Source organism: Mesoplodon mirus (genome assembly GCF_964341445.2).
Source record: "Mesoplodon mirus genome assembly, chromosome: 1".
In the NCBI taxonomy this organism is placed as follows: domain Eukaryota; kingdom Metazoa; phylum Chordata; class Mammalia; order Artiodactyla; family Ziphiidae; genus Mesoplodon; species Mesoplodon mirus.
The window spans coordinates 83,595,654-83,612,815 of NC_138976.1; the positions used below are offsets into that span (position 1 = coordinate 83,595,654).

Here is a 17,162-nt window from a genome sequence, read left to right on the forward strand (position 1 = left end):
GATTTGGCAGATAATTGTCAGCCTGCTTTCTACTTTATGTGTTATTGTGTAGACTTAATTACACTGTGAAATCCCTCTTGTTTTCAGACCTAAGTGCCACTGGAATGCTGTTACAGCCGTCACATGAGATTCATTAGGAAGAAGAGTTTGGCTTTGTAGGGACTGGGCATTTGGCTGTTCCATGGAATCTTTTCTCTGTCATCACAAAGCTCCTGTGTTAAGGCCATTGTAGGCTCTACAGCACAGCACCTCCAGCCCTGCAAGGCCCCACAAGCCATTATGTCTCAGGGGTGGCTTGCCTCATTGGCAGGTGCTAAGCTTTTATTTTTATTATGATAATGGGCTCATTTCCCCATGAACTGTTTAGATTAAGTATTGCCACAGCCTGAGTTCTCTTTCATGGTCAACTTTTCACTTTATTTACTGCAGCACCAAAACAACTAGGATTTGTTTATTAATCTTTGTTCTCTTTGGGGATGGCTACAAGGAGAAAGGGCTCTCAGAAATTTGAAGAGTATTACCTTTTTGTTTAGTCATTCATTGTCCATCCTCACAAAACCTGCATACATGCTTGTGGGTGCATTCACACACACACGCACTCGCTTGGGGAGCCCCTACTCTCACACCATAGACCCGGAAGCATTCTAACATGTGACGGGGGGTGGAGAGACTAACTGTATACTGGAGACCAGGACATGTGCCCTTCATTAATAGGTGGAGGAGCAAATAACACAGAAACGTTTCTCATCTTCCACTACCTTCTCTAGATAAATCAGTGTTGTGCTCATAGCGCTGCTTCTAACATTTTTTCAGCTTTTTCCTAATTCCTAGTCCTCACCTCAGTCTAGTACATTTAAGATGTCTTGAAAAACTACCACTTTTGGAGAATGTGCTCAGAGGGTCTCTCCCTTCTTCTCGCCTAGCCCATCCCACACACGTACACATGCACATGCTCAGCTCCAGGTACTGTGTTCCTCTACACCTGAGAACTAATTCCCTTCTTGTTCTAAATAACATGCACAGTATTATTGGAAAAGCTCACGCTGACAAGAGTTGCTGCAATATCACCGGTTGCAGGGGATCATGTGTGTGGATTTTTATAGTTCTTAGTCAGAGCCATAGTTTCAAGTGTACCTCCTGTGAACTCCATTCTATTGGAGAAACACCATAATATGTAGTTTTTGTTTGTTTGTTTGTTTTTTGCGGTACGCGGGCCTCTCACAGTTGTGGCCTCTCCCGTTGCGGAGCACAGGCTCCAGACGCGCAGGCTCAGCGGCCATGGCTCACGGGCCCAGCTTCTTCGCAGCATGTGGGATCTTCCCAGACCGGGGCACGAACCCGTGTCCCCTGCATCAGCAGGCGGACTCTCAACCACTGCGCCACCAGGGAAGCCCCCAAACGTAGTTTTGTTGTTCAAAGAACTTGAAGCCCTGGACTAGTGGTCAGTAAATCTAGATTTAGTTCTCAAGCTACCACTAATTAGCTTCTGGCTTTGGTCAAGTGCTGAAAAGTCTAGGTTTCAGTATTTTTATCTGTACAAATGGAGGAGGGGGTGGAAACTGAACAAGATCAAGGGGGCCTAAATTCAAGTCCCTGCAGGTGCCAGGCAGGAACCACGATTGGGTGGGCCAGCTGGGGACTTGGGCCCCCGGGGTCCACCCATCTAGAAGAGTCATCTGCTGCTCAGCCCCTGTCCATTGTTGCAGGCAGAACTTGAGGTAATCCAGACTGTTATGAGAAATCTTTTGATTTCTTTAGACAGAGTAGGGGTCAGCCCTGTGCTAGCCAACCAAAATTTCGGCAAACCAGATTCCAGTTAAGCAGCTTCTGAACTACTTGCCCTCCAAGGTCCTCCAGCCCTATTTTGTATGACGTTTAGAGCCATCCAGCAACTGGCATGAAAACCAAGTATTCAGAAGAGTGTGTGGACCCTGGAGAAGACGGTCACTGAATCACTCAGGTCATCGAACAATTATGAGCTGTGGTCATCACTCACTCTACACTGTTTCAGCAGGTCCAAGTAGTTTGTGATGAAAATTGAGATGGGATTGCTGGCTTTTGAGAAGGAGGAGGGGCTTAGGAGGAACATTAAAGGAAACAAAACTCCATTTTTAACTGTACATGATACTTCTGGCTGACGGTATCTATAAGGAAGAGGAAGTAGGTTTCTGTATAATCTACCACACGACTCTGGAGACTCAGCAAAACCTCTCAGGGCTGTAAGAAATAAAAGCACAGAAGTACAGAAAAAGAAGCAATCAAGACGTACCCAGTAGTCCACAGAAGCCATCAAATAACACAGGAGAGAAAATGGGTAGCAATGAATAAGGCACTGAACACAGCAAAATTCTCAGACCAAGTGAAACATTTTTGAAGAAAACTTTCCAAATTCTGTGAAGTTTTCTAAAGGTAGAGTAAGAGGCAAAGGCTCCAAACCTAGGGGGAAGGACAGAATCTCTGGCTGGTGTCTCCTGATTAACAAGTAGAAGGTGATCCAGTTGTTACAGCTACTTGAAGATACACAAAAGAAAACATCACTTCTTTAAAATATTCCTGACAATGAATAGGCAGAGTCTTTCAAAATATCTTCTTAAAAATGTAAGAGGCTCTTTTTTTTTTTTTTTTTTTCTTTAAGAGCCTATCACACAGAATGCTTCTTAGATTTTTTTTCCCCCCAGATAGCAGGACTTGTTTACACAAGCTCTAGTTTGCTTACACAGGTGAGCAATTTGGGCAAAAAGTAATGACCAGAAAATATGTCTTTTAGAGAATAAATTTTGCTTTTCAGCAGTTTGTTTCTGTTTAGGGAGCAAAGGGAGATCAACGTATGTTGTCTTTGTTTTCCCTTTTTCCTAACGATGTATTTAGCTGGAGAGTTTCCCTGGATGCTGAGGTTGTGAAATGCACCTCAGCAGAGTCAGGAAATGAAAGGAAAGGATTTTCAAAATCCTAAAGCATAGGATTTTGGTGGGACTGCCTGCCTAGTCCCTCTGCCTCCTCCAGCTTGGCTCCTGCAGCCCCAGAAAATTACTTCAGAATCCAAAGGATCAGGCTTCCCTGGTGGCACAGTGGTTAAGAATCCACCTGCCAACGCAGGGGACATGGGTTCGAGCCCTGGTCGGAGAAGATCCCACATGCCGTGGAGCAACTAAGCCCATGTGCCACAACTACTGAGCCTGTGCACCACAACTACTGAGCCCACGAGCCACAACTACTGAAGCCCATGCTCCTAGAGCCCGCGCACCGCAATGAAGAGCAGCCCCTGCTCGCCGCAACTAGAGAAAGCCTGTGCACAGCAACGAAGACCCAAGGCAGCCAAAAATAAAAAATTAAATTTAAAAAAAGGATCCAAAGGATGGCTCTGTTTTGCTCCAGGCAGTTTAACTTTGGCAGAGTATCCTGACTGGAGATTCCAAGCAAAGTCTTGAAATGAAAACTGCAATGATGAAATATCCTGGGGAGCCCTTCTGTACGGGGTGGAGGGCTCTTACTTAAATGATTTGGGTAAACTGTTGGTGCAAAGTCCAGATGAAGTGTCCCAAGGCTATGGCCTGGACAGACAATCTTTTTTTTTTTTTTTTTTTGTAGTACGCAGGCCTCTTACTGTTGCGGCCTCTCCCGTTGCGGAGCGCAGGCTCAGCGGCCGTAGCTCACGGGTCCAGCCGCTCCGTGGCATGTGGGATCTTCCCGGACCGGGGCACGAACCTGTGTCCCCTGCCTCGGCAGGCGGACTCTTAACCACTGCGCCACCAGGGAAGCCCTGGACAGACATTCTTTAGCTGACAATGTCATGTGGGTTTTTGCTAACTAGTAGAGGGATCGGTGGTCTTTTTTATATATATTTATTTATTTATTTATTTATTTATGTTTGGCTGCATTGGGTCTTCCGTGTTGCACGCGGACTTTCTCTAGTTGCTGCGAGCAGAGGCTACTCTTCATTGCGTTCTCGTGGGCTTCTCATTGCAGTGGCTTCTCTTGCTGCGGAACACGGGCTCTAGGCGTGCAGCCTCGGTATTTGTGGCACACGGGCTTAGTTGCTCCACAGTATGTGGGATCTTCCCAGGCCAGGGATCGAACCCGTGTCCCCTGCACTGGCAGGTGGATTCTTAACCACTGCGCCACCAGGGAAGTCAGGGATCAGTGGTCTTAAATAGCATAGTAAGGCTGCATATTATGGTCTTTTAGAATGAGTGTGGGAATAGTTTGAAGCAAGGATGTGTAATCTTAAAGAGAGGTGGAGTGGAGAAAATAGAAAAATCACTTGGAATTCACAGAAACAGAAGTTTCCAAATCTGCATTTGTTCTCTGTGATCTTGGACAAGACTTAGGGCTCAGTTTACTCATCCTTAAAACGAGGGGTTTGGACCACCTTCAGTTCAGCCAATATATCAAGCATCTTCTACATGCTGTCACCTCCCACCTGTGTCCTCAACAACCGCTACTCCTCAGTGTATGGCTCCAAATACAGTACCACTCAGCTGCTCAAGCCAAAATTCCTAGAAACCGTTATTTCTCCCTCTCTCTCTGGGATTTGTAAGGAATACCTCTCTCCACAGTTCAGAAACAAGTGAGCATTAAGTTTTGGCAGGGGTGTTATACAGAAAAAAGATAAAAATATCAACTTGATTGTTTATAAGGCTAAAGTGGAGAATGTGTATTAGATCTACAAAAAAAATGAGCATCCTAACACTCCGCCTGCCTGCATGAAATTTCCCATCTCAAGCATGCTGCGTCCCTTCTCCCAAACTCACCAATCACACAGGACAGAGCATTCCTCTTCCCCTTAAAAAGAAGTAGGCGAACTAGACAGAAGGACTAGTAGCTAGCTTTCCAATATTTTAAAGAGCAAGGCAGAAACACAGAGAAAAATGGTGGCCCCTAAACACTCACTATATCACTGCATTAGTTTCCGAGGGCTGCCGTAACGAAGAACCACAAACTGAGCTGGCTTGAAACAACAGAAATGTGTATTTCTCATAGTTCTGGAAGCCAGAAGTCCAAAATCAAGTCATCAGCACAAGTGACTCACTTCTGGTGGCTCTAAGGGAGGCTCGTTCCTCACCTCCCTTGCTTCTGGTAGTTGCTAGCCATCCTTGCCTTCCTTGGCTTACACCTTCATGACTCTAATCTCTGCCTCAGTGGCCTCATTACCATGTTCCTTCTGTGTCTGTGTGTCTGTCTTCATGTGCCTTCTTATATGGACATCAGTCATTGGATTTAGGGCCCACCCTAATCAAGTAGGACCTCATCTTAACTTCGTTATTTCCAAGTAAGGTCCCATTCACAGGCACCAAGGGTTAGGACTTGAATAAATTGTTTTGGGGGGACATAATTCAATCCAGTCACCCAGTCATTTCTACCTCCTAAACATTTTTCACTCTGCCCACTTCGACCCACATCCATGACTATACTTTAGTTCAGGTCACGAACACAGTTCACTTGGATACTGCAATAGTTTTCTAACTGGTCTCCCTAATTCCAGTCTTTTTCTACTCTTTCACTATCAAAATCCAGTCTCTGTACTGCAAAAATGACTGTCTAAAATGTAAACCTGGTTGTGACAACTGCCTATGAATCTAAAATGATTTCCCACAGCTCTGGGTAAAGTCTGTATCCCTGAGCGTGATGTAAAAGCTTCTTCATAATCCAGCCACTGGTCTCTTCTGTCTTCCCTCTCCTGTCTTTTCCTGCTTCCTCGAGCCCTAACATCTACTCTTCACTCTAACTACCTCAAATTCTTTGCAATCCACTTTTGTACTTTTCGCATTCTTTTTTTTTTTTTTTTTTTTTTGCAGTACGCAGGCCTCTCACTGCTGTGGCCTCTCCCATTGCGGAGCACAGGCTCCGGATGTGCAGGCTCAGCAGCCATGGCTCACGGGCCCAGCCGCTCCGCGGCATGTGGGATCTTCCCGGACCAGGGCACGAACCCGTGTCCCCTGCCTCGGCAGGCAGACTCTCAACCACTGTGCCACCAAGGAAGCCCTTCTCTTTCTTTTATTTAAAAACCTGTATGTTTTTAAGGCGAGGGCATCTATGCTGTATTCTAACAAGATTTTGCCACTCCCTCTACGGTTTCTTCAAGGAGAATCTCATGAGTCCTTTTACTTAAGGAATTATTGCCATATATTTAACTCTTTCTACCTCCAGGCCTTTCCACATAAAAAGGTCCTTTCTTTCTCTCTCTCTCTCTCCTTCTCCCTCCCTCCCTCAAACTCATTTTTCAGGTCTCAGCTAAGCTGTCACTTCCTCAAGGAACACCCCCCAAAACACACCCTATTTTCTTCTTCGTAAATCATTCACAATTCCATTAGTAACACTGATCACACAGCACTCATTACAATACCTTTTTACTTGCTGCATGGCCCCCTAGACACTGAGCTCCATATTGTACAGGAATTAGTCATCATTGTAGCCCTAGCATATAGTAGAACTCAAAATATATTTGTAGAAGGAATGAATTAATGCTGGGCATATCGCTAGGCACTAGGGTTGCAGAGATAAGTAAGATATATTCCCTGACTATGGCAGGTCATTAATAATTCACAATATCCCAACTGAACAAGAGTGGCAGCATCAATATAAATTTAACTGGAAGCTCAGGAAAAAAGACTCATTCTTTTGGAAGAACTAGAGGACTCAAAAGAAATGAACAAAAATGCTTCATACTCTTAGGACATATAAGCTGGGCCTTGAGCTTAAGTTCCCTTCTGGCTCTTATATTTTATGAGTCCAAGTCTTTCATCAAAATTTCAAAGAACTTTCTGCCACTGTTTCAGTGACTGATGCCCTTTCATCCACCAAATTTTCATATCCTCTTCTCAAGGTATTTTCTTTCTTCTTCTTTACTGTCTCTTTATTTTTCTTCACAGTCTAAGAGCTGTTCATTTTCTTGTTTATTCTGCAATTTTAGTGTGATGGGTCTTCTTGTAGATTAAAAACGTAATTATATGTTTATGCTGTTTCTTGGGACTAATGCTTAGTATCTTTTAACAATTCTGTAAAATTCCCGGGTATTCTATTATCTTTGAATATTGTCTCTTTCCCATTCTGTTGTGTTGGCCAAAAACTTCTTTCAGGTTTTTCCATAACATCCTACGGAAAAACCTGAACGAATTTTTTGGCCAACCCAATATTATCTCTTTTTGGAACTTTGATATATGTTAGACCTTGTTGTTTTAACCTCCATTATCTCTCATCACTCTTTCCTGTTTTTTATCTTTTTGTCTCTCTGGACTGAATTTTCAGTCTTTTCTTTGAATCTATCTTTGAGTTTACTAGTTTTCTTCCTCTTATGCCTTATTTCCTTAACCTGTCAAGTTTTAAATTCAAATTTTTATGTCTCTGTCTCTCACTTATAGAGGTTATATTTGGTTCTTTTCAAACTGTTTGGTTACTTTTCTGTGTTCAAGATGCTCTTTTATTTCTTTAAAAATATTAAATATTTATTATTTTTATATTCCATGTCAGGTAATTTCAAGATCTGTAGTCTCTGTGAGTCTGATTCTGCTGTCTGTTATTTCTGCTGACTTTCACTCAGAGCACCTGATTTCCTTATGGTTTATGTTTTTAAACTGTGACCACTCTCCTTGAATGTGATAATATTTTGAGATCTGGATTAAGATTACATTTCTCTAGAGAGGATTTGCATTTGCTTCTTCCAATTGCCTATGGATACTACCTACCTGGAACTAGTTTAAACTGAGTTTGCCTTTTGAGGTGTTTTAGAACACACAGATAACATGAATTCTGATTAAATACTCTATGTAAGATCCAGTGTGTGGTTACAAATTCCAGAGGAGGTTTGCTGTTGATATTTTAATCTATCCAAGGCTAAGACCAGGATGATTTTTTTCTGTCCTCTTCTCCTGGCAAGTTTATTTTTAATTCATCCTTACACTGAAACTGTAGTCCTTGGGTTCCCATTTCAGTCTTGTATTTTATCTGGCAACCCTAACTATAATAAGAATGCTCTGAATTTCTCCATTTAAAAAGAGAGATAAAAGCCTAATTAAGGGGGAAGAGAGAAGAATCATAACTGGGTTTCTCTCTGGCCCTAAACAAATATTTCTGCAGTGCTCTAGATTAAAGGTTTCTTCATCTATTTTACATTTTGCCACATCATGATGTCTTCTTTAATTAGCTTTGTTCATTGCTGTCCCCTTACCAGATTGCAAACTCCTTGAGAGCAAGGATTGCCTTTCTTTTCTGCATCTACTCCTTACAATACAAAAAGCAGTGTATGGACTGCTTTCCATTAAGTATGTGTTTATTGCTCCTAAGTCATTTCACTGCCAAGTTCTCCTCCTTTTCCACCCACCCAGGTGCTCAAGCCAGAGTCAGGGAATCATCCTGCCTCCCTACCTCTCACATTTTATCATCTATTCTTCTATCTTTTTAATTTCTCTCAAATCTGATTTTTTTGGCCATGCTGCACAGCAAGCAGGATCTTAGTTCCCCCACCAGGGATCAAACTCGTGCCCCCTGCAGTGGAAGTGCGGAGTCCTAACCACTGGACCACCAGGGAAGTCCCCAAATCTATTTTCCTTCATGACTGCAGCCACAGTCTTAGTTTATCTCTAATCATTCTCCCTCTAGTATATTACTTAAAGGGGTGTTTCTCAAATGTGTTACATGGAATCATGGTTTTGCATGATTTAATAAAGGTAACCATGTTTACAGTAAAATAAGTTATTTTCTAATACAGCTTCTCATGGCTTCCCATTACTCTTAGATTAGAATGTAAATCTCTTACCTTGGCCTAGAAGACCATATTTGATCTGATCCTGCCCTTGAACCCGGCCTCATATCCTGACCCTCTCCCTTTCTCCTTATTCCCTTTAGCCCCACTGACCTTCTTGACATTCCCTGAACAGATCAAGCTTTCTTAGCCTCTGTCTGGAACACTCTGCCCTCAGAACTTCACATGACTAACACCTTGTACCATTCCAATCTCTATTCAAATGTCAATTCTTGAAAGGCTCTCTCCCAACTAGCCAATCTAACACTTCCCTTCTCCACTCTAGTCTCATCACTTCTAACCCTTTATCTGAATGTGTATACTTATTTATGTCTTCCTTCTTCATTCAATGCCTATTTCTGGAGCATCTGCTATGTGCCAGGCAATACTGTTGGTATTAAGGTACAGAAAAATAAAACAAAACACGCTGTCTTCATGGAGTCTGCATTTTAGACTTCCATGAATGTATGAACCAGCCATGTTCATACATTCATTGAAGATTTATATTTACATTCTAATAATCATCTGCTTTTGCTCTTATTGTCTGTTTTCCCCCTAAAATGTAAGCTCCAGAACGAATGAATAAGTGAATGAACATACAGCTGTAGTGAGCAATCCTTATAGGAACTCAGCTGTGTATATTCAGCCATCACTTCAACTGGCTAGTTGATTTAGAGAAGGATGAAAATCCATAAACAGCTTGCCTATTATGCTATTCCATTGTTGGAATCAGGAGACTTGGTAAAGACTGAAGTCGAACAGAGAACTGAGCCTTCTTTAGCCAACATTTGTAGACAATGATTTAGATTATTTATTCATGTCTCTTCTACTACTGTGTCCCTCCAGTGTGTTGTGCCCCATTGTCAGCTGCACTATTTGCATTACTGCCAATTCAAATATTTATTCATTGTCCTTGGACACCATTGAGGACAAAATGACTGAAAACCATCAACAGTCCCCCTAACCAAATACTTTGTATCCCAGCACCATCGAACCTTCCAGAAAAATCTTCTGCTTTGGCAAAGCTGTCAGAGGGTCCATTTCATATTTGAGTGTTCCCTATTTGAAGCAATTTTAAGTGCAAAGCATGTTTGGATTGTGTACTTTCTAGTGCTAGGCTTATAATTAGTTGCATTCTTTGGGCATATAAATCTCTTAACCCAGTTCATTTTCCTTGGGTAGATTGAAGAATTTCCGTGACTCGCCTACAAATTTGTACAGCACTGTGCAGTAACTAAGTACATATTTACTCTGGGATAATATGCCTTATTGACAACGTGCTTAAGTATCTCCCTAAACAATTTAAGTACTGGCTGCTTGTAATGCTGTCTCTCTCCTCAAAGGGAGCAGTAGTGCATCTCAGTAGGGGGTGGACATTCTGCTAATGCTCCAACAAGGCTGCAGGTGCTCATAAAGGGTGGTTGAAGAATAGTTGGCCCAAGTGACAGCCCTAGCCCACTTAGGGGGTCTGAGGCAGAGCCAAGAACAACCCCATTTCCTAGTCATCTGCCTCCTTTACAGAATCCTAACAGAAAAACAATTCATATTAAAAGTGAATTTTTTAAAAGGAGTTTATACAAACATCTGCCACTGTTTTAACCACACCCCATGGAAGAACGTCAGTCTTGTCCCAGTGATGTAGAATTAGGGAATGCTGAGAAACAAAATGGAAAGCTGAGAAAACAGAAGTAGGCAGGAAAGGGACAGAAAATGAAGAGCAGAACCAAAAGGCCAGCTCCCTTGGGGGAGATCTGTGGGAGGAGAGTGTTTCCAAACACGTGGCCCAAATGAGCCCTAGAACTCATAACCTGAGCACTTTCTTTCTTCCCTTAATAGCATTTTTGATTCTAATTAATTCCATAACACACATTTATTAGGAAAATATGGAAACATACACAGACACAAATGAAATTAATCACACATAACTACTATTAACATTTTAGCTTTTTCTTCTGATTTTTGATGAAGTTGTATCTATACAGATAGATAGATAGATAGATAGATAGGTTATACATGTATCTAGATATGGATTATCATCCTTTTTTCCCTAGCCTATCTTGAAAATGTTTTCATATCTTTAAACACTCCTGAGAAGCAAAATTTTAATGGCTGTGTACTAGCCCATCTTGTACAAATGTACCAGACTTTTTTTAACTTATTCCCAATAGATGAACTTTTAGGCTGTCTTTTGCAGGGACATAAGTATTGGTTATTTTCATCTAGAGAGTTTGTTCTGGGAATAAATTTATGTACTAAAGCTATAGTGGGTGGTGGAAAGGTGGAGAAAGTAGAATCTAGCCCTATCACTCAAGCACGTTCATTCATGTCTATATTTTCAACTTTTCCTCCACCCCAAAAGTGCTAGGTGAACAAGCTGATTAGAATTATATAGTCTGTCTGTAAATAAGGGCCAGAAGCCAAGTGTAGAGAGTCCTTATATATAAATATATGCATATGAGTGAACCCATCAGAGAGTCACTCCTTTCAATTATAACTTTAAGGAACCAAACGTAAGACATATTCTTGGAAGTTTAACATATGAATTCATTAGCTCAGATGTGGCTTTTGGTTAGGTGTGGCCTGAGTCAGTGGCCTTCAAAGAGAAGTGTGCAAGACAATCCATTGGGCTGCAGAAAAATATAGAACTTATTTTTAGGTTATTCTCTTAAATGTTCTACTTTAGCATGCGTTTTTTTTTTTTTTTTTTTTTTTTTGGCTGCATTGGGTCTTCATTGCTGTGTGCGGGCTTTCTCTAGTTGGGGTGAGGGGGGGCTACTCTTCATTGCGGTGTGCAGGCTTCTCATTGTGGTGGCTTCTCTTGTTGTGGAGCACGGGCTCTAGGTGCGTGGGCTTCAGTAGTTGTGGCACACGGGCTCAGTAGTTGTGGCTCACGGGCTTAGTTGCTCTGCACCATGTGGGATCTTCCTGGACCAGGGCTCAAACACATGTCCCCTGCATTGGCAGGCAGATTCTTAACCACTGCGCCACCAGGGAAGCCCTAGCATGCCTTTTTAATGTATGTAAAATATACATGCAACAATACATATAAATAATTTACACACACATATAGGCATTGCAGGCACCTGCTAATTTTTTTAAAACCATATTTCAAAAAAATATGGGGATTACTGCTTTTGATTTGTGGTATTATGGAGCTCAGAGAGTTATTGGGGCCAGAAACCTATAAAGTATGGCTGGAGCATCAGTTTGGTCTAATGCTTTGCCTGAGTGTGGGAGGCACTGGGAAGGCAAGTAAAGCCCCAAGTTTGGTCAAGCCTAGGGTATAAGTGATTGGGCCTGGAAAGGTGACTGAGCCAAAAAGTCAAGATCACCTGAGAAAAGCAAGCCTCCAAGGTATGCTGATTTACAATGAGGTGGGTGCTGTTTTATGGCACAGATGTGGCCTAAGAGGCCAAGGTAGAAGGACCCTAATGAGTCTAGGACAGCTGAGAAGAGACTGAGGTAGGTGAGAGCTTAGGAGCCTCCCAAGACTGCAAGTTTAACATGCCCATTGGTATAGCATTCTAGGCAGTAACCTAGTAGGTCTTTGCAGTCATGGGACATGGGACAGATAGGTTTCAATAAGCAGTAGTAGAGGGAAGCCTGGCTAGCACGGGGTATGGACAAAGTCCTAAGAAGCCTAAAAATGTATTTTGAGAGAAATAGCCCAAGGCAAGTTAGGAGCACCTTGACATTAACTTTTCCCCACAGTTTTACAGAGACGCAATTCTGCCTAAACAATATATCTAAGCCCTGGTTAATTCTGGCATATCTAGATATTATACAATAAAAGGCTAGTCTGGAGACACCGAGTTTCTTCTGTCTCCCTCAAACGAAAAAGAAACATACAATAAGAAACAAAAATTTAGAGAGGGCTTCCGTGGTGGCGCAGTGGTTGAGAGTCCGCCTGCTGATGCAGGGGACACGGGTTCGTGCCCTGGTCCGGGAAGATCCCACATGCCGCAGAGCGGCTGGGCCCGTGAGCCATGGCCACTGAGCCTGCGCGTCCGGAGCCTGTGCTCCGCAACGGAAGAGGCCACAACAGTGAGGGGCCCGCGTACCACAAAAAAAAAAAAAAGAAAGAAAAAGAAATGAAGGCTGTATCCCCATCTTGACAAGGCATCTGCTTGCACATTCTCCTTAGCTGGGAGGTGAGCAGCTGAAAGCCAGTGGCTGTTTCTGAAGGCTTTTTTCTAAAAGTGGAAGTCTCTCTCTCTCTCTGAATTCTGTCTGAACTTGCCCCATCCCTCCTCAAAATATGCTCTCTCAGCTCAAAGTTTGACAAGATCAAATAACCAGAGCTATTTAAATACCCTGTTTTGGGTAAAGCTTCCAAGACAGTTAACAATTCTAGCTTGTTTACACTCTTCAAACACCCTCCCCCCCACTCCTCACCCCGACACACACACACACACGTATTAGAAGTCAGGAAAATTCACCTTCCTCCTTAAGCCCTCCTTACCAACCAAATGCCAACTTGACTTAGAGTCAATTTCTAGGTTTGGAATTGTTACCTTTCCTTAATCCCACAGCAGCTGCCTCTCAGTGGTCAAGCTAAATCCATTTAGCTTATGTTTGACTTGTGGGTCTTCTGCGGTAGAAAAATTTTTCTAAATAACTCTTAATGCCTTAGAACTGTTAATAATGGGAAAGACTAGTGGGCATTCATGAGCTGTTATAAGACAGAGTTCCTGTTCTATGCCTTATTCATTTATGCAAACTGCTGTAAAGGTACCAAATTCACTGTGCAACTGGGCTGGAAAAGTCCCTGGACTGGAGATTACATTGGTATGCACATTTCTGAGGCTTGGTTCTGTTTCACATTTTCATCACTGACCTGCTTAAGGGAGCAGAGAGCAAACTCATTAAGTTCCTAGATAGGAGGGATGGCCAGAACATTAGAGAACAGGATTAGAATTTCCCCAGCCCCTGCCAAATTAGCGAAACTGTCAAGTATGTTCATTGGGGACAGGCAGGGAACAGGAAAGCTGCCCAAATGCAAGCTGAGTAGTTGCAACTTATTTAGAAGCAGAACTGAAAAGACTATAGATGCAGAAGCACAGACTAGTAGTGGGAAAAGAACTTACCCAGTATAACCGCTAGCGTTCATTGGGACCTTTGCACCCCCTTAAGATAGATTCAGATCCCCAGTCAATGGATTGTAGAAGCATAAAGCCCTCCCCCAAGAATTCTAAGAATTCCAGTGAGTTTTCCTTCTCATGGCACCTCTAAATTCAGATTCCTGATTCCATTTAATTTCCCTGGTTTATGATTCGTTTCACTGTCCTGCTCTAGTCACCCTATAGCAAACCACACTGACCCAGACATAAAAACCATTTCCCTCCCATGAGTAGACCATGGCCTCCTGCAGAAGGGCCTGGCTATCTCCTTGGTTGTCCTGGCTCTTGTTGAATCCTTCTGATTAAACTTCTATCCCAAGTAGCTTAGCAAGATATTTTCCTAAATACAGACAGTTCTCTCCTTTAGAGGAACTCTGGGACCAGCTATTAAGTTAAGAACATTTACACCTGCATTATCTAATAGACGCGAACATGACAAAGTCACGAGCCAACAGGGCTTCAGCCAAGGGCCGGCACATATCTTCTGTAAAGTAAATAAATACTAGATAGTAAATACTTTCTAAATTTATTGCAACCACTCCCATGCTATAACGTGAAAGCATTCCTACACAATATGCAAACAAAAGGGGCCTGACTGGATTTGGCCCCCGAGTGGGCCATAGTTTGCCAACTCCTCCAAGACTCGGCTTCAGAATCTTAGACTTTCGGGGAGCTTAGCAACCGTATTATCCAACCTGCAGAAATCAGCACCCGAAAGTAGCTTGACACTTACGCAAGTTCACAAGACAGGTAAGCCAGGGTTAAAACTTCAAATTAGAAACAGGTAGTCCAGTTCCCAGGCCAGCCTATATCATCACTAGGCTATTTCCAGAAGGTTCTAAGGATCCCTGCTTACATGGCAGAACCTCTTCTAGAAATTCTCCACTGTAACTCTGGCACATGCTTTAGTCATAGTACGTGTGAGACACAGTAGTATCATCTTGCAGCACCTCGAGGAGGAGGACCCAAGATGAAAGTCCGACTAAAGATGCGGTGAGGCTGACTCTACCACCAAGGGGCTGACTTCTTAAAAACCAGAGTAAAGCCTAGAATAGATTAGGAAGGAAAACTAGGCACAAAGTTCAAAGGACATAATTTTATTTAGTTTAAATAAAGTGAAAGGTGACATAAATCCTCATATACCAAGAGGAATGTTTCCAAAAGGAGCAATTGTTTTCCATCTCCTTTTAGAATGAAAAGAGCAGAACTGGAGTATAGGTTAGATCACAGAAAGAACTTAATGGAGGTAACCCTGTTACTCACGAGAATTGCAGGCCGGAGGAAGTCACAGAATTGTCTTAATAATTGGATCTGGGAGTTGGCATCTTTCAGGGAGGGACAGGAGGGAGGGAAATAGACTGAGTCAGTGATTCTCAATGTCCTTTCTGTCTCATTAAATCCCCTGAAAGCTGTAGGAAAGAGTCCTTCTCTGAGCCAACAGGGACACATTGAATCATTGTATTTAATGAGAGCAGGACAGTTTCTTTAAGAGGGTGGTGAAGTGCAGAAGACAAAGTGGATACTGTATTGGAAAAAGATAATTGTCCAGATTTCAAAGGAGCTTCCCAAACGACACTCCCTCACATTGGCAGGCATTTGGGGTAACTCATGAAAAACCCACCACTCGTGGTTGGAAGCTTACAGCCCCTTCCAAATGTGTGTGTGGACGTGCTTGATGCCTTTACCTAGGCAGTGGCCAGGAGTTTCTTCCTGTAGGTCATTCTTGATCAGCAATTTGAAGACCCAGTAGCTTGGGCCTATTCCTCCTTGAAAAGCAGGGCCAAGTTTTTATGAGAACTCTTATTTTACTAGCTTTGATAAAGATAAAACCTAGCGTACATCTTGTTACTAATTAAAAATGGTACAATCTATTCAAATATCATTTCTAGACAGTATATTTCATGAAACTATCCCACAAGTATTTGTCTCAAGCCACAACTTTTCCAAAGCTTGGTTTTTCAAATGATGAACTCTTGATGATGATTATTTTTTATTATTATAATTTTTTTCCAGATGATCCAGGAACCTGCACATCATGCGCTATGGGGTATTACATGTAAGTCTGGCGTGTTTGTTTTTTTTTTTTTTTCATGGCACTAACTTTTTCTGCAGTTTAAGCATTACTGACTTAATCCTAAATCCAGTGATTAAAGCAAAGAGGCCCTGCAGCCTGAAGCAACTCTCCCCTGTCAGGCTATTAATGAACAATTCTTGCATTTAGCAATAAGAGTGCAGCTGTTTTCTTGCCTTGAAAGGAGGTCCTCTCTTTCTTGGTCCTGGAAGTCACCCAGCCTGACACTGGTGTCTAGGAATCTTGCCATGGGTTACCAAGATTCAGACCTTGATGTTTATGCACAGACTTTAATAATATACCTGACCCCAAGCAAGCTGTTTCCAAATATCTGCATGGAGGCCTCGTCCTTAAAGGGAGTCAGACAGTCCAGGATGAAGCCAGGTGTTTCGTTAGTTCTCTCTCTTTTTTTTTTAATTTATTTATTTATTTTTGGCTGCATTGGGTCTTTGTTCCTGTGTGCGGGCTTTCTCTAGTTGTGGCGAGTGGGGGCTACTCTTCGTTGCAGTGTGCGGGCTTCTCATAGCAGTGGCTTCTCTTGTTGCAGAGCACAGGCTCTAAGCTCTCGGGCTCAGTAGTTGTGGCACATGGGCTCAGTAGTTGTGGCTTGTGGGCTCTAGAGCGCAGGCTCAGTAGTTGTGGCTCATGGGGTTAGTTGCTCTGCGGCATGTGGGATCTTCCCGGACCAGGGCTCAAGCCCGTGTCCCCTGCATTGTCAGGTGGATTCTTAACCACTGCACCACCAGGGAAGTCCGTTTCATTAGTTCTTAATCCTCCCGTGAGTCATGAGAGACACGGACCACTAGGTTAAACGAAATGCAGATAACCATCACCCGCAAAGTTCTCTGTTAAAAATCTACAAATCAAAGATGGTATGTCTCAACGTCACCTCCCCCTCCTATTCTTGTCTCCCTTCCAGGGTACGTTGGTCCCTATCTTGGAAGAAAAACTAAGAAAAGAAGGGAGACACAAGCTAGTGGGGGATCTACATTTGGGTCACCTCCACTTCGGTGGGCTGATTCCTCCTGTCACCACATGGCCTTTCTCCTCCATCAGATTCCAAGGACTCAAAATGTGGTGGGAAGAGGTTAAAAGGGGTGAGGAGGATGGGAAGGAAAGGTAAACCCAACAAGCTGAAATATACATCAAGTGATCCGTTAACCTTAGCATTACTTAACCTTACGGATTTAATTCAACTTTTCCAGAATTGCCTAATATTCTCTACATTGACTAT

General features: G+C 42.7%; 1 protein-coding gene across 1 annotated transcript in view; it reads left to right on the top strand.

The window, feature by feature from the left end:
• PCSK5 (proprotein convertase subtilisin/kexin type 5) overlaps positions 1-17,162 on the top strand; it is a 456,450-nt gene that overhangs the window by 391,082 nt on the left and 48,206 nt on the right. The window contains exon 25 of the mRNA XM_082614749.1: positions 15,871-15,913. Within this exon, the coding sequence (XP_082470875.1) occupies positions 15,871-15,913 (43 nt within the window). The remainder of the gene's footprint in view (positions 1-15,870; positions 15,914-17,162) is intronic.